This window comes from Xenopus laevis, chromosome 2L, assembly GCF_017654675.1.
Source record: "Xenopus laevis strain J_2021 chromosome 2L, Xenopus_laevis_v10.1, whole genome shotgun sequence".
NCBI lineage: Eukaryota > Metazoa > Chordata > Amphibia > Anura > Pipidae > Xenopus > Xenopus laevis.
Window position 1 is genome coordinate 12,098,426 of NC_054373.1, and position 23,757 is coordinate 12,122,182.

At 40.9% G+C, this 23,757-nt stretch overlaps 2 protein-coding genes across 5 annotated transcripts in view; one reads left to right on the top strand and one right to left on the bottom strand.

The window, feature by feature from the left end:
- Positions 1 to 1,322: 1,322 nt before the first annotated feature.
- ripply3.L (ripply transcriptional repressor 3 L homeolog) lies at positions 1,323 to 22,442 on the bottom strand. 3 transcript variants are annotated; one of them, XM_041581550.1, is made up of 6 exons: positions 22,319 to 22,442; positions 19,680 to 19,782; positions 12,152 to 12,317; positions 7,608 to 7,674; positions 4,043 to 4,113; positions 1,323 to 2,409 (listed from the first exon to the last, which is right to left on the bottom strand). In XM_041581550.1, exons 3-6 carry the CDS (start codon positions 12,262 to 12,264, stop codon positions 2,148 to 2,150), a joined length of 513 nt encoding a protein of 170 aa, XP_041437484.1. In that variant the 5' UTR covers positions 12,265 to 12,317; positions 19,680 to 19,782; positions 22,319 to 22,442; the 3' UTR covers positions 1,323 to 2,147. The 3 variants fall into 3 exon arrangements, with proteins under 3 accessions (XP_041437484.1, XP_018101397.1, XP_018101398.1); XM_018245908.2 differs by lacking the exons at positions 19,680 to 19,782; positions 22,319 to 22,442 and adding an exon at positions 11,646 to 11,847 and having other exon boundaries at positions 7,608 to 7,677; positions 12,152 to 12,270; XM_018245909.2 differs by lacking the exons at positions 12,152 to 12,317; positions 19,680 to 19,782; positions 22,319 to 22,442 and adding an exon at positions 11,646 to 11,866.
- The window catches only part of hlcs.L (holocarboxylase synthetase (biotin-(proprionyl-CoA-carboxylase (ATP-hydrolysing)) ligase) L homeolog), a 125,437-nt gene continuing 124,015 nt past the window's right edge, over positions 22,336 to 23,757 (top strand). The window contains exon 1 of one of the 2 annotated variants that reach the window (XM_018245902.2): positions 22,336 to 22,460. The gene's annotated coding sequence lies outside the window, so the exon portion shown is untranslated. The remainder of the gene's footprint in view (positions 22,461 to 23,757) is intronic. The other variant, XM_041581548.1, reaches the window with a different exon arrangement.

The following is a 23,757-nucleotide window of genomic DNA, read 5'->3' on the forward strand; positions in this document are numbered from 1 at the left end:
ATCACTCCTCCTTTATACGTCACTCCTCTATATGTCACTCCTCTATACGTCACTCCTCCTTTATACGTCACTCCTCTATACATCACTCCTCCTTTATACGTCACTCCTCTATATGTCACTCCTCTATATGTCACTCCTCCTCTATACGTCACTCCTCCTCTATACATCACTCCTCCTCTATACATCACTCCTCCTCTATACATCACTCCTCTATATGTCACTCCTCCTCTATACATCACTACTCTATACATCACTCCTCCTTTATACGTCACTCCTCTAGATGTCACTCCTCCTCTATACATCACTCCTCCTCTATACGTCACTCCTCCTTTATACGTCACTCCTCTATACTTCGATCCTCCTCTATACATCACTACTCTATACATCACTCCTCCTCTATACGTCACTCCTCCTTTATACGTCACTCCTCTATACTTCGATCCTCCTCTATACATCACTACTCTATACATCACTCCTCCTTTATACGTCACTCCTCTATATGTCACTCCTCCTCTATACGTCACTCCTCCTTTATACGTCACTCCTCTATACGTCACTCCTTCTCTATACATCACTACTCTATACATCACTCCTCCTTTATATGTCACTCTTCTATACGTCACTCCTCTATATGTCACTCCTCCTCTATACGTCACTCCTCCTCCACACGTCACTCCTCTATATGTCACTCCTCTATACGTCTCTCCCCTATACGTCTCTCCCCTATATGTCACTCCTCTGTACGTCACTGCTCTATACGTCACTCCCTTATACGGCACTCCCCTATACGTCACTCCTCCTGCACACGTCACTCCTCTATACGTCACTCCTCCTCTATACGTCACTCCTCTATACGTCACTCCTCTATACGTCTATCCCCTATGTGTCACTCCCCTATACGTCACTCCTCTGTACATCACTCCTCTATGTCACTCCCCTATACGTCACTCCCTTATAAGTCACTTCCCTATTTGTCACTCCCCTAAATGTCACTCCCCTATACATCACTCCCGTATATGTCACTCCTATATACGTCACTCCTCTATACCAATAGACCAATCAAAAAGTTGCTTAGAATCAGCCATTCTATAACATACTAAAAGTTAATTTTAAGGTGAACCACCACCACTTGAAAAATAATTTTGGCCAAGTTCAAACACTTTATGTCACTGAAGGTGGTGGAGATATTGATTGGGAAAATGATTCTTTTGTTTAGAGCGGATGATCAGCTGGGAAGTCGGCACCTTTATAATATCCAATAGAGTGCATGTCTGTGGCAAGTCTTGTTCTTTTAAGGACTTACATAAAGCAGAAGGTACTTGTTGATCTTGTGCAATAATTTTATTGCCTGACAGTATAAATCATTTACATTCAGAGATATTATACAAAACATATTTACAATATATTTACAACATATTACAGATGTGCAAGTTTAAGGAGATTATTTATTAAAGTCTGAATGTCAAAAACTCTAATTTTTTCGAGATTTATTGTACCCCGAGTATGGAAAAAGTCTGAATCCGAAAATCCAGCATCTCAGACCTGCCGAGGTCGTATATAAGTCAATGGGAGAGCTCCCTATTCTATTTGGAGGTTTCTGTGGTCTGAGCTGGAATTATTCCAAAAATCCAACTATTTCTGACTTTTTGGGCAAAAATCCGAAAAATTCAGACTTTTGGGGAAAAATCTGAAAAAAACGTACGATTCGTATTTTCACTCGATTTCATTGTTTTCCCACGATCCGATTAAATCGTGCTTTTGTAATACATAAGGTCAATTCGTTTGCTCAGACTTTTTTAAATAAAATTATCAGAAAAAGTCGGATTTTGATAAGATCCTAAATGTACGTATTCCATATGAATGAGTAGCTTTGATGGGGTTCAGCCCAAGGCCAATGCTGGAGTTCCGAGGGGGGGGCGTGATTGTTTGGGGCAAAGAAATTGGGTGAAGCCGTTCTGTATATACAACAGTCTATGATAGATGGATATTAACACACACCCTTGCATTATTGTCCCTTTAACTTAAAGGGCAAGTAACAACAAAACAGTTTTTATCTACAGTGTGTTATCTGCTGTTTTCAGCCAAAGGGCCATAGACAAAGGCAAAACTGTCTGGAAATGGAAAGTCAAAGTCAATGGAAAGTCATGCTAAGCGCTTCCCGTGTGGCTGCTGATATTCCTCTTGGGACCACCTTGAATGGAATAATCGTCGTTACTTCCCCTTGAACTATTCACACCATTGGCCGCACAGTTCTGGTAGTAGTTATAGAATTCCATCTCCTCGTCTTCCTCTTCAGAGTCCGAGTCATCGTTGTAGAAATGAATGGTGGCTTGGACTGGGAAACTGGCTAAGACTTTCCTGCCCATGTGTTGTAGATATTCGCTGGTTTTAGACTTGGGCATGTACAACCTGCACGATACAATAGAAGTGTATTAGAAACACTGTCAGCCCAATGAATGAAAGCTCCATTAATCTAAAATACAAGCTGAATATATTCCAAAGTCATTACTGTAACAATATATATTGTAGATATGAAGGCTGCAGGTCCGGACATAAGACTCTTGAAAGAGAAGTCAGTTCTCCTCCAGGTCTGGCTGGCTGCTACATTGTTTTAGGAGTCAGAACCAGCAGTGGAAAAAATATTAACATCCAGATAGATACTGCTGCCCGTAGCAATTACATGAACAAATAACTTTAAAGCCACAGGGCTGTTCACCTTTAAATAATCTTTTAGTATGATGTAGAGAGTGATATTCTGAGATAATTTGCATTTTTTATTAATTGTGCTTTTTGAGTTATTTAGCTTTTTATTCAGCAGCTCTCCAGTTTGCAGTTTCAGCAGTCTGGTTGCTAGTGTACAAATCCCCCTAGCAACCATGCATTGATTTGAAAAAGAGATTGGAATATGAATAGGAGAGGCCTGAATAGAAAGATAAGTAGCAATAACAATACATTTGTAGCCTTACAGAGCATTTGTTTTTTAGACGGGGTCAGTGAAAGCTGGAAAAGTGTCAGAAGAATAAGGCAAATAAATAAAAAAAAACTATAAAACAATAAATAATGAAGACCAATTAAAAAGATGCTTAGATTAAGCCATTTTATAACATATAGGTATGGAACCTGTTATCCAGAATGCCTGGGATTTTCTGGATAACAGATCTTTCTGTAATTTGGATCTTCATACCTTAAGTCTACATTAAATAAACCCAATAGGCTGGTTTTGCCTCCAATAAGGATTAATTATAACTTAGTTGGGATCAAGTACAAGCTACTGTTTTATTATTACACAGAAAAAGGAAATACTTTTTTTAAAAAACTGGATTATTTGGATAAATGGAGTCTATAGGAGATGGACTTTTCCTAATTCTGAGCTTTTTGGATAGCGGGTTTCTGGATAACGAATCCCATACCTGTGTTAGAGGTATTAGAGATACAGGTATGGGGACCTGTTATCCAGAATGCTCGGGACCTGGGGCTTTCCAGATAATGGATCTTCCAATAATTTGGATCTTCGTACCTTAAGTCTACTAGAAAATCACATAAACATGAAATAAACCCAATAGGCTGGTTTTGCTTCCAATAAGGATTAATTATATCTTAGTTGGGATCAAGTACAAGCGACTGTTTTATTATTACAGGCATGGGACCTGTTATCCAGAATGCTCGGGACCTGGGGTTTTCCAGATAACGGATCTTTCCATAATTTGGGTCTTCATACCTTAAGTCTACTAGAAAATCATATAAACATTAAATAAACCCAATAGGCTGGTTTTGCTTCCAATAAGGATTAATTATTTCTTGGTTGGGATCAAGTACAAGCGACTGTTTTATTATTACACAGAAAAAAAAGGAAATCATTTTTAAATTTTTTTGATTTGGACAAAATTGAGTCTATGGGAGATGGCCTTTCTGGTATTCAGAGCTTTCTGGATAATGGATTTCCGGATAACAGATCCCATACCTGCTACAAGGTAAACCACCCCTTTAATGAGCTTTAAATGAAAGTTCATCTCTATGACGGTTGGTAATTAATTCCACTTACCGTACGGGGTGCTGAAATCCCAGCGCTCCCTTGGGACCAGTGTTTCTGGGATCCCCATTGTCTTCCCCCGACTGAAAAACAAAATACGTTCAGATCAATCAGCAACAAGCAAATTAAAAAGAATATTATTTCAGTATCAAGGGGCGAAGGCAAATCCGTGGGCACAGAGGTTCACGTATGAACGGCAACAGCCAGACTGTTTTCTCCGCCTAAATAAAATCACTGAAACAATCCAACAGTGGCCAAAACAAATGTAAAAAACAAATAAGGACCAGCTGCAAGGCTGCTGAGATGAATTCAAATATCCCTGAAAGATATTTTTAAGATGCAGTACTTCTTTAAGATGGCAGGGGCATAAAAACAGAAAACAACGGAGCACTTGAAGGCACCTATTGACATTAGAAGAGAGTAGGTTTCATATTTAAAGGGATCCTGTCATCAGAAAACATGTTTTTTTCAAAACACATCAGTTAATAGTGCTGCTCCAGCAGAATTCTGCACTGAAATCCATTTCACAAAAGAACAAATTTTTTTATATTCAATTTTGAAATCTGACATGGGGCTAGACATATTGTCAATTTCCCAGCTGCCCCTGGTCATGTGACTTGTGCCTGCACTTTAGGAGAGAAATGCTTTCTGGCAGGCTGCTGTTTTTCCTTCTCAATGTAACTGAATGTGTCTCGGTGAGACATGGGTTTTTACTATTGAGTGTTGTTCTTAGATCTACCAGGCAGCTGTTATCTTGTGTTAGGAAGCTGTTATCTGGTTACCTTCCCATTGTTCTTTTGTTTGGCTGCTGGGGGGGAAAAGGAGGGGGGTGGTATCACTCCAACTTGCAGTACAGCAGTAAAGAGTGACTGAAGTTTATCAGAGCACAAGTCACATGACTTGGGGCAGCTGGTAAATTGACAATATGTCTAGCCCCATGTCAGATTTCAAAATTAAATATAAAAAAATCTGTTTGCTCTTTTGAGAAATGGATTTCAGTGCAGAATTCTGCTGGAGCAGCACTATTAACTGATTCATTTTGAAAATTTAGTTTTTCCATGACAGTATCCCTTTAAGTGCCAGAAATGATCTTTTCCAGTGAATTCTCTCCCTGTAGATACATTAGATAACTTTAAGAAAGGGTCAAGTGTGATTTTTAGCAAGAGGAGAAAGTGCCTAGAGACTGAAACCCCTTCTGAAAATACAGTGACCCTGTTTAGAGACAAAAAAACGCAGAACGGCTGAACTGGATGTGTGTCTTTAATCTACAATAACCACAAAATAATGATATTATGATGGTCTTCTATTTAAAGGAGTTGATCACCTTTGAGTTAACTGTTAGTATGGTGCAATTGCAATTGGTTTTCATAGTTTTTGGGCAGCGCCATGGGTGTCCGCAGAAAATTTTCCAAAGGGAAACAAGTAAGATACAGGTATGGGATCTGTTATTGGGAAACCTGTTATCCAGAAAGCTCTAAATTACGGGAAGGCAATCTCCCATAGACTTTTTTTTTTTTAAAAAAAAGATCCTTTTTCTGTGTAATAATAAAATAGGAGCTTGTACTTGATCCCAACTAAGATATAATTAATCCTTATTGGAAGCAAAACCAGCCTATTGGGTTTATTTAATGTTTATATGATTTGCTAGTAGGCTTAGGGTATGAAGAGCCAAATTATGAAAAGATTCGTTATCTGGAAAACCCCAAGCATTCTGGATAACAGGTCCTGTACCTGTAATATCAGGGTAGCATCCCACTGATGATGAACCTATTTGTGACAATGTAACAAAATAACTAAGGCTTGCCTTGCGGTGGTTTTAAAAAACATTTTGTATTGTTGGGAATTAAATTCACAAACAATTTCTTGGAACTAGCTGTAGAAGTCAGGGTGCCCCCTCTTGCCCGCTTCTATGGACACCCATGGGCAGCGCCGATTCTGGGGCTTCTCCGCACTTAAAAATCAGCGATGGAGCAGGTCAAAGGGGGGCAGATTGCTAGTGCATTGAGCACAATGACGTTCTCTGCACTAGCGCAGCCAAATTCCTGGTTAAAACCTGGCAGTTTGGCTCTTAAAGTTACAAGAGGTGGCTTTTTGCCCACCTTGCCTCATGTTTTTGGGTTATTTTAGCTTTTTATTCAGCTGCTCTCCAGTTTGCAATTTCAGCAGTCTGGTTGCTAGGGTCCAAATGATCCTAGAAACCATGCACTGACATGAATAAGAGACTGGAATATGAACAAGAGAGGCCTGAATAGAAAGATGAGTAATAAAAAGTCGCAATATCAGCACATGTGTAGCCTTACAGAGCATTTGTTTTTTAAGATGGGGTCAATGACCCCCATTTGAAAGCTGGAAAGAGTCAGAAGAAAAAGTCAAATAATTATAAAATTATAAAAAAATGAAGACCAATTGAAAAGTTCATTAGAAATAGCCATCTTTTAAGACACTACAAGTTAAATTAGAGTTGAACCAACAACCCTTTAAAATGACTACATGATTGCTCCAGCCAACATCAGACACTGCACAGTGCACCCTTTGCCTTCCTGAAGATGCACCATACATCAGAATTCCAAAGTATTGAATTTTATATATATATATATATATATATATATATATATATATATATATATATATATATATATATATATATATATATATATATATATAATACACAAGAGCCATGAATATCCTGTAGATGATATCCTTATAAACGGTGCTTAGTGATGTCATTCGTTATAATCGGAGCTTAGTGATGTCATTTCTGACTCACATGACTCACTGAAACTTGTGTATTATAATAAATAAAGTATCCCTTGCTGTAAAATATAAGGATATTAGAAGTTATCTCGGAGTTCCATGACCTGTATAAAAATACTCAGCCTTTGGCCTCGTGTTTTTATATGGTCATGGAACTCCAAGGTTACTTCTAATATCCTCATATTTTACAACAAGTGGTACTTAATTCACTATATATATATATATATATATATATATACTGTATATATAGGACTGCCATCAGAAATCACAGGGCCCCATACAACAAAATTTCCTGGGCCCCCTGGGCTGCGCCCACCACAAGCCCCACCTACAGGTCTGCCCTCCCCACCACACAGTAAAAAACCAAAAAAAATATTGGTGGCTAGGGTTCCCACATGTTAATAAAAAATAAAAAGATATTGGTGGTCAGGGCCCCCCATAAAAAAACATATGTGTCCAGGGCCCCCCATTAAAAAAATATTGGTGGCTAGGACCCCACATGAGAAAAAAAAATTGGTGGCCAAAATTGGTGGCCAGGACCCCCCCATTATAAGAAAATTGGTGGCCAGGGCCCCTTAAACTTCCGTGCCTTCCCGAAGTCAGTAGCTCTTAGAAAGATGGGGGGCCCAGCTAATCAAGTAAGTGTGGCGTGGTCGGGCCCCCTTACCCTCGGGGGCCCCTACAACTCTCCCCCTGTCCCCCCCTGATGGCCTATATATAAACCCTATTGTAATCTATAATCACTGTAAGTTGCTGCTTCTGGTGCATAAATAGCCCTTCAGACAGGTGTCTATTTGGCTGTCAGCACCCATGTGGAACTTACCCTCCTCTGCTGCACATCCAGCTCCCTGTCTTCAGCTCTGAGCAGCCAAGGTCTCCATAAAGCGAGGCTGCTGAAAAGATGAAGGTGTAGAGAGTGAGTAAGGGCACGGCTGTGTCTCCTATGTATCATTCTATGTATCATCACTTTCAGTCTTTATCTGTCTGTATCTGTCTCATCAGCCTCTCAACAGCTCCAGCCATGGGATGACACACATCAGAGACTGATCATTTGCCCCCCTCTGGATAGAATTACACACGTTATAACTACAGTATAAGGCAGCCCATTGCTTACTGGGAATGTTCTCTTATGGCACCACCAGTCTAGTTATATAGGGAAATATTAATACTGCAGTTTTATTCTTACCCTTTTATCAACAATTTGCCTCATTGTTTCCATCTCTCCTGAGTGTCACATCTTAAAGGAGTGGTTCACTTGTAGTATGTTATATAATGGCCAATTCTAAGAAACAATTCAATTGGTCTTCATCATTTATGATTGATGGATTTTTAAACATTTGCCTTCTTCTTCTGACTCTTTCTAGCTTTACATTGGGGGTCACTGACCCCATCTAAAACAAATGCTCTGTAAGTCTACAAATGTATTGCTATTGTTTCTTGATATTCCTCATCTTTCTATTCTTCTTCCTCTCCTATTCATATTCCAGTCTCTTATTCAAATCAGTGCACGGTTGCTAGGGGAATTTGGACCAACCGATTGCTGAAAATGCAAACCGGAGAGCTGCTGAATAAAAAGCTAAATAACACAAATAATACAAATAATAAATAATGAAAACCAATTGCAAATTGTCTCAAAACATCACTCTCTACATCAAACTAAAAGTTAAATCAAAGTCAGAAGGTAGAAGAAAAAGGCAAATACTATAAAATATAAATAATGAAGACCAATTGAAAAGTTTCTTAGAACTGGCCATTCTATAACATACTAAAAGTTAAGTGAACCACCCTTTAAGGCAGGGGTTAATTGCAGTTTTTAATTGCTAAAAGTATAGAGTAGTGTGAATTGACACAAGTATCTTTGTGAATAGTATTTTATTACATACAGTTTTGCACTCAGTTGTTGCACCTTGCACCTGGAGCTGAACGCAGTAAATTACAATTTTTTAACCTTCTTTAAATGGGACATGTCTGGACCCAAGATCCAATGTAAAATGATTTATCTCCTTTTAAAGGGGTTGTTCACCTTCCAACACTTTTTTCAGTTCAGTTCCCCAGAAATAAAGACTTTTTCCAATTACTTTCTATTTTCTACGTGTCACTGTTTTTCTAGTATTGAAGTGTAAATCTAATTCTAGGAGGGGAGGGAGTCGCCAACCCTGTAAACTGTTCTGAATTAATACATTTAGTTGATCCATTTCTTATCTTTGTCCCTGCTGAGCAGAATCTCTGGGTTTCATTACAGGCAGCTGTTAGAATTGATACAATAGTTGCTGATACTCCAAGAGATGCTGCTGAGAAATGGATCAACTAAATGTTATAAAATTGTAACAGTTCAGAATCTGCACCTGAATTACTGAGCTGCCAGACTCAAACACCAGAGACACGGACATTCAACTTTACAGTTGGAAAAACAGTAAAAAAAAAATAAAAGATGGAAATCAACTGAAAAAAGTCTTTATTTCTGTAGAACAATCTGAAAACAACTTAACTGAAAAAGTGTTTGGAAGGTGAACAACCCTTTTAATTAACATTATCTATTGCAGAAGGAAATTTCGCTGTTTTAGGGCCAGGGAACACGCTCAGATTCTGGGAGATTAATCGCCCGGCAACAAATCCGTAGTCACCCCAAAGTTTCCTCGTGAGGCATGAAGTGCTCCGAGTGTCATCCCGCCAGTGATTCACAGTCTAGCCGGTGGGAGTCAGTTTGGGGAGATTAGTCGCCCTGAAGAAGAGAAGATTTGTCACCTGGCGATTAATCTCCCCGAATCTGAGCATGTGCCCTGACCCTTAAAGGGATACTGTCATGGGAAAACATGTTTTTTTCAAAATGCATCAGTTAATAGGGCTGTTCCAGCAGAATTCTGCACTGAAATCCATCTTTCAAAAGAGCAAACACATTTTTATATTCAATTTTGAAATCCGACATGGGGCTAGACATATTGTCAGTTTCCCAGCTGCCCCCAGTCATGTGACTTAGATTCTGATAAACTTCAGTCTCTCTTTACTGCTGTATTGCAAGTTGGAGTGATATCACCCCCTCCCTTTCCCCCCACCAGCAGCCTAACAACAGAACAATGGGAAGGTACCCAGATAACAGCTCCCTAACACAAGATAACAGCTCCCTGGTAGATCTAAAAGCAACACTCAATAGTAAAATCCAGGTCCCACTGAGACTGATACAGTTACATTAAGTAGGAGAAATAACAGCCTGCCAGAAAGTAGTTCCATCCTAAAGTGCGGGCACAAGTCACATGACTGGGGCAGCTGGGAAACTGACAATATGTCTAGCCCCATGTCAGATTTCAAAATGGAATATAAAAAAATCTGTTTGCTCTTTTGAGAATTGGATTTCAGTGCAGAATTCTGCTGGAGCAGCACTATTAACTGATGTGTGTTGAAAAAAAACATGTTTTCCCATGACAGTATCCCTTTAAAGGCATCATGGAGAGCTTAATGGAAGGGGGCCCAACCCACAGGTTAGAATAACTGCTCTGTGTCTTCAAAGGGAAAATCAGTGTATCAACAAAAACCCGACACAACCCTTGAAACACAATGTCCCCCAGCCTCAGTTTAACCCATAAGAACATGGGATTCATTACATGCACACGTCCCAGTAAGTCAATATTTCCCTGAAACGCAGTTCTGCGCGGCTTGTAAAGAAGTTAAATATTAACTGTTGTTTCTATAAGTGAATTCTGAGTTGTGCCCTTTCCCCGTCACACCCCGACGCTTGTGCACAAACGAGTGGGATTCGCTTAATCCTGAGCCTAAATCACTGTACTTATTGTCACATGGGGAGATTGCAACTGGATTACAAAGGGGTAAAGCTCAGGGATGATCTTTTCTTTGCATTCGGCCCCCAGAATTAACACAAAAATGTCCAATGTTTGCACTTTTTTTTGCACTGTAACTCCCAGAACCGGTTGTAGTTCATTTGTGCTCCAATATACAGAAGGCAACAGGGATAGGGGCAGAAACTAAGCTGCACACAAATTCTTCCCCCCCAAAAGTATAAGGGGGCACAATCTTGTCCCTTGTGGAAAATTAAACCTCCATCTTCTATTCATCACACTGGAGACCCCTTAGCATGATGATGCAATGTCTTACATCATTATGATGTCATTGTGCTACAGAGAATTACAGTATCTGCTGGGCACACAGTACCTGAACTAATATTAAAATGTATTTATAAAGCACTAACCTATTCCACAGCGCTGTACAATAGACATAAGTCCAGGCACCTTCATCCTTTTATCTCCTTGACACTGAGCACTTAATCTGTATTGTAACTATACTTTATATGTATTTGTATTGGATTTTGGTACTTATTTATATTTATTATTGCAATGACCCCCTGTTTGTTCTACTAATTTATAGTTCTGCTGCACAGTGTTTTGCCCTCAAGGAGCGCAATACAAATAAAAAAAACCATAAATACATTTCCCTGATTTTACATTTTCCTGGATGTTACACCATTTTATTCTGGTCCACTAAAAAACTTAAAATACGGGTTCTTCTGTATTTATTAATACACTGTATGATAGAGCGAATCATAGCTGCACCCTCTGAACTGCAAGCTCTTGTGAACAAGGTTCTGTACTAGTCACTTCCATGCATTTATTCTTCAGTTGTAGGGTCATTGGATTAAAGGCAACATCCAGCTGTCATCTTTAAAGTTCCTCCTGCATTTTATCTGCACAGAGACAGACACAACCATAGTCCTGACTCTATAACTTGAATCACCAGCGGGAGACTGTCTAACAGAGGATGATGGGAGTTGCAGTCCAGTAATAGGTCAGCTTTCAGTTCTCTTTTGATTGCATTGCCCTACTGCTAAATTACTTGTAAACAATAGACTTACCTGTCCTGCTGCTCAGGATGCTCTGAATTAACATTTCCGCCTCCTCTGGAGCAGAGACACATTTGGGTTAGTGTTGCCTTTAGCATATACTGGGACGAGTCCATTGTGCGGTGAGTTTGGGACAGACAGACCCTGAAGCTGCGGCTGCTGAGTAGCTACTGCCAGTTCATTTAGGAGTCGGCACCTTTATCTCAGGGACTCTCTGCAATGTGCAAACAAGGCTCCAGGTAAAGGGAGGGGTCAGATGAAAAGGCCACGCCTCTAAAGCCTAAGAGGCCTCCTGGGGGAGGGGTAGGGAACCCTATCCATGTCAGGCCCCTTATACTGGAGAGCAGGGAAGTGTATCATTCTCTCCTGAACATACACACGTCTGTAACATGGAAACCAACATCTCTGATCCCTAAATATAGTCACATAACAGGTAGTTGTCATATCTCAATATTAAAGGGGAAACTCACCCAAACAATGACATTTTGCAATGAAATACAATTAAAAGTAACCTTTACCTTATACATTCAATAGAGATGTCCCTGTCATTTGTAGGTGTAATTGACGCATCTGTCCCTTTGTATTCTTTGCACTGCTCTTGCCTGACTCTGGAACCAATGTAGCTCTTCATCCAGCCGAGGCTCCACAGAGTCTGCTTGTATGGGCAGCGGGTTGAATGAGAGACTGGAGGAGGAATAAGAGAGGCCTAAATAGAAAGATAAGTCATCAGGGGCAGATTTGTTAAGGGCAGAGACACACGTGCAGATTCGGGGAGATTTAGTAGCCCGGCGATAAATTGCATCTTCGGGGCGACTGATCTCCCCAAACTACCCTCCGCCGGCTCGAATCTAAATAGCCGGTGGGATTGCACTCGGATCGCTTCGTTTTGCGAAGTCGTCCAAAGTTTCCTTGTGAGACAACTTCGGGTGACTCTTCGGAAAACGAAGCGCACCGATTGCCATCCCACTGGCGATTTACATTCTAGCTGGCAGGAGGCAGTTCGGGGAGATTAGTCGTCCTGAAGAAGAGGAGATTTGTCGTTGGGCGACTAATCTCCCCGAATCTGAGTGTGTGACTCTGCCCTAAGGATCGAGTTTGAATTTTTTTTTTTCGAGATTTATTATATCCGACCCTGGAAATAACTCAAATCCATAAATAGACCATCTAAAACCTATAGGGATCATGTAGGAGTCAAAGGCAGTGGTCCCTTGAACTACTTGTAAGATGTTCGAGAGTTTTGCCCAAAACTCAATCAATTCTTAATTTCAAAAAATCTTAATTTGAGCGATTCAAATTACTTTTTAGCCGAAAACTTGATTAAATCTAGTTTTCGGGTGTTAGAACTTGACAACTGAATCAAGTTTTTTTCCATTCGAGTGTTTTCTTAAATACAAAAACCATTCGAGTTGCAAGTTCATTCGAGTTAATTCGAAAAAAAAAAATGTAACAATAAGAATTAATTATCCATACACAATCTATGGGCACCGGTGCAAAATAAGGCCTGACTGCTACCTCATTGTTGCACCCCGATTATCTTTTTTTCCTATTAATAGCATTGGGATCAACCATCATTTTTACTGGCCAGGCTGGTAAAATACCGGCCAGGTGGCAACCCTAATCCTGCCTTCTCTATCCATCCATTGGGTGCTAAAATGTTGAAGTTTTTTTTTTAGTCAAAGTTCTTATTCTTATTGAGTAAAATCACTCAATAAGGCTTGTGCTGTGGCCTCTGCAAGTGCAACCCATTCATGTAGCAAACTGTCAGCCCCTGAGCTGCCACTAGGAACTATATCTACCCCTCTGCTTCTCCTCATTGTCCTTCTGTCTGTGACTCTCTCATGCCAGGACACACACCTGCCACTCTCTTCCATTTATTGTGTTATTATACATCTTTTATTTCATTGGCTGCCTGAGGCTTCTGGGAGTTACAGTCCAGACCAGGCAGAAGGCTGACAGTTTGGCACAGCACACTCAGGTGCAATATGATATTGCTTTCTGAGTGATACACCCTCAGTTTTTTTCAGATAAATGAGGATAACGTCATTCATCTATTAAATAACAAATTCTCTGAACTGCTTCCAGTATATTTTGATATGCATGTGCTGCCACATAAAATCCATGTGCCTAATAACTTATATAAAATGAATTTACATACATTTTGCTTTGTTGCGCACAAACAGAGGTTTTGGACTTTTGAGTCAGAAAGGCTCCCTTAGCTCACAACAGATATATAGAAACAATGGGGTGTCACCCTGCTATAGTTCCAGGGGCACCCAGGGCACAAATAAGCACTCACCCCAAATCTCACCCTAACTGGCCTTCAGGCTGGATCCCCTTAGCTCATAACAAGGTTACAGATATATAGAAACATTGGGGTAACAGTCACCCTGCTATAGTTCCAGGGGTACCCAGGGCACAAATAAGCACTTACCCCCAATCTCCCCCTAACTGACCTTCAGACTGGGTCCCCTTAGCTCATAACAAGGTTACAGATATATAGAAACATTGGGGTAACAGTCACCCTGCTATAGTTCCATGGGTACCCAGGGCACAAATAAGCACTTACCCCCAATCTCCCCCTAACTGGCCTTCAGACTGGGCCCCCTTAGTTCATAACAAGGTTACAGATATATAGAAACATTGGGGTAACAGTCACCCTGCTATAGTTCCAGGGGTACCCAGGGCACAAATTAGCACTCACCCAAAATCTCCCCCTAACTGGCCTTCAGGCTGGGCCCCCTTAGCTCATAACAAGGTTACAGATATATAGAAACATTGGGGTAACAGTCACCCTGCTATAGTTCCAGGGGTACCCAGGGTACAAATAAACACTCACCCAAAATCTCCCCCTAACTAGCCTTCAGGCAGGGCCCCCTTAGCTCATAACAAGGTTACAGATATATAGAAACATTGGGGTAACAGTCACCCTGCTATAGTTCCAGGGGTACCCAGGGTACAAATAAACACTCACCCAAAATCTCCCCCTAACTAGCCTTCAGGCTGGGCCCCCTTAGCTCATAACAAGGTTACAGATAAAAAAAAATTAGCTGCAGCTAAGTGTAAGGGCAGAGACACACGCAAAGATTCTAGGAGATTTAGTCGCCCAGCGACAAATCGCCTCTTCTTCGGTCGACTAATCTCCCCAAACCGCCTTCCCGCCAGCTAGAATCTAAATCTCCGGCGGGTTGGCACTCGGAGCACTTCATTTTCCGAAGATGTCCGAAGTTGCCTCGCAAGGAAACTCCGGGTGACTTCGGGAAGTCATTTCAGGGAGATTAGTTGCCCGAAGAAGATGCGATTTGTTGCCGGGCAACAAAATCTCCCCGAAACTTCGCATGTGTCTCTGCCCTAAGAAAACGGGCAGAAAACATTACAAATACAGTCCCCATTGTTCCAGACTGAGCTACAAAGCCAATATTAACACACAATAACTTTCCTGAACAGCTTCAATCTCCCATTGGATGACAGCTGTAGCGCTGTGTGTTCTTTCCAGATGACATTATTGAAGAAGAACCTGCTTTTCTGAGCCTAATTGTTAAGGGGAACAATGTATATAAAGGACATTAGATTGGGACAACCAAACAAACATTATTTATGGTGCATTTTTCATAATGTGAATTGGTTCTTAGTTATATATGGGAGCTTGGAGTGCAGCTGTACCTGCATGAATGTCACAGTACAACAAAAGCAGAGATATCCCGTTTAATAGGATGTACAACTGGCAGTTTCATTAGTGCCTATGCAAATATAATAGATTTATTTGCCAAGCCAACCAGAGTGTACAAAAAGAAAAACAGGCTGTAATTGGCGTTCAGCCAACTCTTAATTATTAATATTATTAAAAGGTTGTTCACCATTGAGTTAACTTTTAGTATGATGTAGAGAGGGATATTCTAAGACTATTTGGAATCATTTTTCATTTTTTATTATTTGTGGTTTTTGAGTTATTTAGCTTTTTATTCAGCGGCTCTCTAGTTTGTAATTTCAGCAATCTGGTTGCTAGAGTCCAAATTAGCCTAGCAACCATTCACTGATATGAATAAGAGACTGGAATTTGAATAGAAGAGGAGCTGAATAAAAAGAAAAGTAGTAATAACAATAGGGGGCCGATTCACTAAGGGTCGAATATCGAGGGTTAATTAACCCTCGATATTCGACTAGGAATTGAAATCCTTCGACTTCGAATATCGAAGTCGAAGGATTTAGCGCAGATAGTTCGATCGAACGATCGAAGGATAATTCCTTCGATCGAACGATTGAAGGATAATTCCTTCGATCGAACGATAAAATTCTTCGAATCCAACGATAAAATCCTTCGAATCGAACGATTCGAAGGATTTTAATCCAACGATCGAAGGAATATCCTTCGATCAAAAAAAGTTAGCCAAGCCTATGGGGACCTTCCCCATAGGCTAACATTGAGTTCGGTAGCTTTTAGATGGCCAACTAGGGGGTTGAAGTATTTTTTAAAGAGACAGTACTTCGACTATCGAATGGTCGAATAGTCAAACGATTTTTTGTTCGAATCCTTCGATTCGAAGTCGTAGTCGAAGGTCGAAGTAGCCCAAAAAAACCTTCGAAATTCAAAGTTTTTTAACTTTGAATCCTTCACTCGAAGTTAGTGAATCGGCCCTTAAATGTGTAGTTTTAAAGAGCTATTTGTTTTTTAGATGGAAGGGTCAAAAGAAGTAGGGAAACAATTAAAAAAATGTAAAAAGTAAATAATGAAGACCAATTCAAAAGTTGTTGAAAATTGGACGTCCTATAACATACTAAAAGTTAACTTCAATGTGAACCATCCCTTTAATATAATATTTAATGATGATTACTTAAAACTTATACGCATGGACAATGTTATCTAAATATGTGTTTGCAAATGTTTTTTACTTTATTTATATTTTCCCTTTTACCCCTTGAATCTTTTCTCTTTTGTTATCTAAGAGCAGTCCTGTGGCCCAGTGTATATAATACCATGTCCATTCTTCGCTCCCTTATGTTGCGCTTTCTTCCTCTCAGCCGCAGGGGGAGCGCAAGAGTAGACGCACTCAATTATTGTCAAGCATGTGTAAGAGCCATAAAACCCTCGCTAAAATTGATTGTTAAAAAAGTGCAACAAATGTGACCTATTTTAACTAATTAACATGAATAAAAGGATGGCTCATTTAGCGCAGTGTGCAAAGTGCAATTTCTGGCACAATTTGTCATGTTCTCTTGACCACAATTCAGTGTTTATTTCCACAATTCCAGCGTCATTGCAACATTTTCCTGGTGTATTCTCTGCACTGGTGGTTGAGACTGCTGATACAATGTAAGACAAGGCAGCTGATAAACAGACCTGTCTTTACTGCTGGGGAACTAAGACTTTTGCAACATTGTTTAGGGCTCTTACACACTGGCGTTTTTTCCTGCTCTCCCCTGTTCAGCCGCAGGGGAGCGCAGGAGTAAATGCACTCAATTATTGTAAAGAGGGCTATACTCACACAGACGCATGTATGCGCCGAACGCAGGTGAAATGCAACATGCTGCGTCCCACCGGCGTTTGGCGCTTGCATGCGTCTGTGCGAGTACAGCCCCCTCCATAATAATTGAGTGCGTCTACTCCTGCGCTCCCCTGCGGCTGACCGGAAGAAAGTTTTAAGTAAGCAAATTCTGCTTTCAATATCAATTGTTTTTACAAATAACTTTAATAGCACTGAAAATTTTAATTAAAGTATATTGGAAAGTTGTTTAGAATCATGTTTGCTTGTATTAGTCACACTTTTATTTTGGGGTTGGCTTGCCCTTTAATAAGTATTGCTTGTATGTGCCAATGCCCTAAATATTAATTATATCAAAGCAATTATCCCTGGGGACAGCCGCACCCATAATGCTTTAATAACCTGCAGGCCTGAAGGGCTTCCTGCCACCCACAGAACTTTCCCAAGATCCCAAAACATCAAGGCTGGATGTGCTGTTTTGCCATAAACACTAATAAGGGGTTGGGGGGTAATGTCCGTTTCCTCTCCTGCTGTTGTGTAGTATCCTGCGTATCCTGTTATCTGCATCACACACTTATCTGGGAAAGGACACTGCTCCGGAGAAACTGCAACCCCTTCTGTTTGTCCCTAAATAATCTCCTTTAAATTGCACAGACTCCGGATATTTGAGGGGAAAAAAAGCCATAAGGTGCATTCTAACACTGACACACAACTGTGCTTTTATATCCCACTACTACTGGTGCTTATGGATTAGTGTGGATTCCTACTGCACGCTTGGGCTTGTTCCGACTGGCAACTTTGCACTTTCCCTGCCGGAAAATATCATCAATGAACCTCTATGATTGTATGTGTGTATCAGCTTTAAGGGTAGGGACACACTGGACGATTTGTCGCCAACGTTTTAAAAAAGTAAATCGCGATTTACTTTTAAAAAAGTAAATCGCGGCGGCGATGCGTTTTCTATAATTGGCCGAAGTTGCCTCACTGAGGCAACTTTGGGCGACTATTGAAAACGCATCGCCGCGTGTGCATTAGCGCAGGCGACTTTGCGTTGCAGCCTATGGGGAAAAACGCAGAGGCAGTTCGGGGAGATAGTCGCGCATAAGACGAGGTGATTAGTCGCCAGGCGACTAATCTCCCCGAATCTCCTCGTGTGGACTAGCCCTTAAGGATGGAAGGGATACAAAAAAGGCAACAACAGATTGCAATGCTGCTGATATGATTAGGAACAAGGAGAAGTCAAACATTAGCCAAAGGCATTTGTGTTGAGTCAACAAGGTTTATGAGTGCCTGCAACGAAAGCAATAAGGGGCCAGTAACCATTGTTCCTTATTATTTCTTTCTAGCTTTTGGGCTTAGTCACTGATGGGTTCTGTGACCATATATACAGTTATACAGAGAACTCTGAGTATCACTCGTGTATTATAAGGGATAATGTACCCCCTACTGTAAATGATAAGGATATTAGAAGTCACTGAGGGGTTGTTCTGTGACCATATAAAGGCACAAGGCTGCAGGCTGAGTTATACAGGGAACTCTAGAGTATCACTCATGTATTATAAGGGATAATGTACCCCCTACTGTAAATGATAAGGATATTAGAAGTCACTAAGGGGTTCTGTGACCATATAAAGGCACAAGGCTGCTGGCCGAGTTATACAGGGAACTCTGAGTATCACTCATGTATTATAAGGGATGATGTACCCCCTACTGTAAATGATAAGGATATTAGAAGTCACTGACGGGTTCTGTGACCATATAAAGGCACAATGCTGCAGGCTGAGTTATACAGGGAACTCTGAGTATCACTCATGTATTATAAGGGATAATGTACCCCCTACTGTAAATGATAAGGATATTAGAAGTCACTGAGGGGTTGTTCTGTGACTATATAAAGGCACAAGGCTGCAGGCTGAGTTAGGCTGAGTTATACAGGGAACTCTGAGTATCACTCATGTATTATATGCAGGCTGAGTTATACAGGGAACTCTGAGTATCACTCATGTATTATAAGGGATAATGTACCCCCTACTGTAAATGATAAAGATATCTTAAGAAAAACATAAACTGGAAAGGGGAATTTTGTATGAAATTTTACTGTGTCTATTTCTAAATTATTCCAGATTCTTCGCATTTCTGTATTTTATTTCTGGCCACATAAACTGGCATAATGTTTCATATCTGCTTGTGGGCTAGGAGACTGGGGGCAATACTGACAGACTGATTAAGCAATAGTATCAGTGCTGGGGGGGGCGGGTGAGGATTGAGCTCATTATCTAGACAGAATTCTCTATGAGGAGATAAGGATTCTGACAAGTGGGACTGAGGCCTGGGGTCTCTAGAATAACTCGTGAAAAGGTTGATAAACAGACAGTGCTGATGAGATTCAGTTCTGTCATTGCCTGGATGAAGAGTAAGCTCATTATGGCTCTGTACATTATATACGTGTAGAAATGTGTCTTCAGCAACCAGCAGACAATATGGAGTCTATCTTTCTGCCCCTCCCATAATCTCTGAATTCTGTAGCCCAGGACTTTGGAATGGGGTAAAGGAAAATGAATGTACATACCTTGTAGTTACAGGGAGTTTGTGCTTCCAGAGGTCACTGGATTTTGTGGCATTAATGTGGCTCCTGCCTTCTGATCCCAGTATCTCCATTAAATGTTGGCGCTCTAAAAACACGTTATTAATAATAATATTAATAATAATAATTGATCTTTTCTCATGGGGCTTCATAAAAAAACAAGGAAAGCCATTCTACGTCCCCTGCTTACAACAAAGCCAATCATTCCCTATAGTTTATTGACACTTATTTTCTTGCGAAACATAATACAGTTATGGGATCTGTTATCCAGAATGCCTGTGGATTTCCAGATAAAGGATCTTTCTGTAAACATCTTAAGGCTACTCAAAAATTATTTAAAAATTAATTAAACCTAATAGGATTGTTTTGCCTTCAGTAAGCATTGATTATTGTATACCTGAGTTTGGATCAAGTACAAGGTACTGTTTCTTTTTTACAGATTAAAAGGAAATATTTTTTAAAAATCAGAATTATTTGGATTAAATGGAGTCTATGGAAGATGGCCTTCCCTTAATTCAGAGCTTTCTGGACAACGAGTTTCTGGATAATGGATCCCATACCATAGCAAAAATCGTTCTATGCTATACATAAGCTGGCCTAACACTTCATTGATCAGTTCTACATACCTCCCAACTGTCCCGTTTTTCACAGGATATTACCAATTTTGACAGTTCAGTCTCCGACTTGTACTGAAATGTCACGCATTTCTCTTTGATCTCCTGCATTATTTACCGAAACAGATACAAATATTCTAAAATGTAAATAAATAAGAGGCAGAGAGCCCAGAATGCTCTGATCCTGCACTTAGATGCAGTTTCAACTATTTAAGATAAGCAAAGATACAATTGTAACTATTTAAGATAAGCAAAGATACAATTGTAACTATTTAAGATAAGCAAATCTCTTGGGAGAACTGAGACTGCAGCTTAGGCTAGGGCCAGACGATTTTACATTGCAGAGAATACGCTGCGAGCGTGATGAGCGGAAACAATGCTTCCATATTGCGTAAATATGGTGGAGCGTTACTTACTTAGATAGTACCTCAGGCCTGTCTTTTTGTTTTTTCAACAGCAGTCTGGGGTAAAAAGTAGGGATGCACCGAATCCAGGATTCGGTTCGGGATTCGGCCATTTTCAGCAGGATTTGGGTTCTGCTAAATGCTTCTGCCAGGCCGAATCCTAATTTGCATATGCAAATTAGAGATGGGGAGGGAACTTGCATGACTTTTTGTCACAAAACAAGGAAGTAAAAATGTTTTCCCCTTCCCATTGCTTCTGGATTGCACTCGGAGCGCTTCGTTTTCCAAAGTCTTCTGTAGTTTCCTCGTGAGTCAACTTCAGGTGACTTTGGAAAATGAAGCTCTCCGGGGGCCCGCCCACTGGTGATTTCGATTCTAGTCGGCGGGGAGGCAGTTTGGGGAGATTAGTCGCCCGAAGAAGAGGCGATTTATCGCCAGCCAACTAATCTCCCCGAATCTTCTCGTCTGTCTCTCCCCTTACAGTGAGAGCTGTGAAGATGTGGAATTGTCTCCCTGAATCAGTGGTACAGGCTGATACATTAGATAGGTATAAGAAGGGGTTGGATGGTGTTTAGCAAGTGAGGGAATACAGGGATATGGGAGATAGCTCATAGTACAAGTTGATCCAGGGAGTAGTCCCATTGCCATTTTGGAGTCAGGAAGGAATGTTTTTATCTTTGGTATCCGCACTCCAATCAAGCAATCTCAGGGGTGCACGGCCAATTCTTAATCATATAATCAAAGTTTGGAATAAAGCATTCCTGGGCCAGCACTTCCCTTAGTGAAACAAGTGTCTTTTTAGTTTACACACATCACAGTGTCCACATACTGCTGCCCCCCCCCCCGCCCATCTTTCCGGGGTGGAGGCAGCAACGCTAGTGCGGAGATCGCAATATCGATCTCTCGCACTAGTAAAGCCGAATTTCCGGTTTTTAAAACGGAAATTCGGCTCTTAAAGGGCTTTTGGCCGCTCCCCTGGCGCTGCCGCCTAAGGTGAGTTGCTCAACGTGCCTCATTGGCGGAGCGCCCCTGCTTAGCCTTTAAACAAGTTGGCCAGCTTAAATATATTGCAATATATGGACAAAGAAAATGGGGTGCCAGTCAGCTCTTACAAATGGGGAGCCCCCAGTGTTTACGGCTTCCCTCCCAGCGCTTTCAGTTCCAGCTGAAGGGAATAAAAAGCCTTGGAAGAAAACTGATTTCTACTACATTGTTTCAGAACCAGAAAGGGGCAGACTCTGCTTTCAAGAGCCATTACATTTATAAACAACATCAAAACCAGTGGAAAGTTGCTTAGAATGATATTATTTCATTATGTCACTGGAATTCCCCCTCAGACTATATTTATTTAAAACGCTGCAGTGCGACCAGTTCTCTTGTCGTGTGTCGATTCGAACTGTCGCAAAAACAAGAGCAGCAAGCCTTGTGCGGCACTTCCACAGCTCAACATCCTCTCCCTTCTCCTCTATAACAGACACTGCACAGAGATCCCTACAGAAGTGGGCAGGGACGGCTCAGCCAATAGACAACGAGTTCCCTGAGCTTTCCCGAAAAGGACCAATCAGACGTCACGTCACACGCTTCCTCTGTATTTCAAACTTCTTACATACAGCTCCAGGGATTGGTTGAACGTCGCCATGTGACAGCCTCGGGGTAATGTGCCGGATGAAGTCTGTCAGAAGAACTTCTTGCTTTGGTTTTGCTTTCCAGCCTGGGAGCCTCGTACCCACCGGCAACCAGGAGAGCGTGTGAGTGATCTACAGTTGTTCCTGTGCAGAGTATCGCCCCTAAATGCATTGTGGGATTATCAGACCCTCCTCCCCACCTTGTTACTTGACTACAACTCCCAGCATCCTCTGATAGGCTCTCTGACCACCTGCATTGAGGCTCTTATAGATATTCCTATAGTGAAGAGCAGTCACAGCTAATTGCCAATAGAAAGGGCAACAAGGACATTGCTTAGTGCTTCTCAGTGGCTTTACCTGGGCCCAATGATAGAACTCCCTGTAGCAACACCAAGAGCAGGAGGGTGGCCTGTCCCTGGTCCCCTGGTCTATAACTGTGACCCTGCAAATAACTCACCTTCAGGGCCACAACTTTCCTGTCAGTGTGAGATTCTGCCCCGCCCTAAGCAGTGTTTAAAGGGGAAATGAATCTCACAGATATCATTTAGCATTTTACGCAATCATTCGTAATCTCACACAAGTTGCAGTTTTGTGGATTTCTTTTGGTTAAATGGGAACTCCACCCAGAAAGTGAAAGAAAATGTAATACTGTGCAGCTTTCCACTATACATTTATTAAAGAGGTAGAATGGGCCTACACATACACCTGTGCAGAATAAATAGATAATTAATAATTCATTTTTTAATTTGCTGTTAAAGGTAACACCAAAAAACTAAAGTGTTTTAAGGTAGTGAAAATATGATGTACTTTTGTGCTGCTGTGATAAAACGTACCTGTTTGCTTCAGAAACACAACTATAGTTTATATAAACAAGCTGCTGTGTAGCCATGGGGGCAGCCATTCAAGCACAGGATACACAGTAGATAACAGATAAGTACTACTATAGTTTATATAAACAAGCTGCTGTGTAGCCATGGGGGCAGCCATTCAAGCACAGGATACACAGTAGATAACAGATAAGTACTACTGTAGTTTATATAAACAATCTGCTGTGTAGCCATGGGGGCAGCCATTCAAGCACAGGATACACAGTAGATAACAGATAAGTACTACTATAGTTTATATAAACAAGCTGCTGTGTAGCCATGGGGGGCAGCCATTCAAGCACAGGATACACAGTAGATAACAGATAAGTACTACTGTAGTTTATATAAACAATCTGCTGTGTAGCCATGGGGGCAGCCATTCAAGCACAGGATACACAGTAGATAACAGATAAGTACTACTATAGTTTATATAAACAAGCTGCTGTGTAGCCATGGGGGCAGCCATTCAAGCACAGGATACACAGTAGATAACAGATAAGTACTACTATAGTTTATGTAAACAAGCTGCTGTGTAGCCATGGGGGCAGCCATTC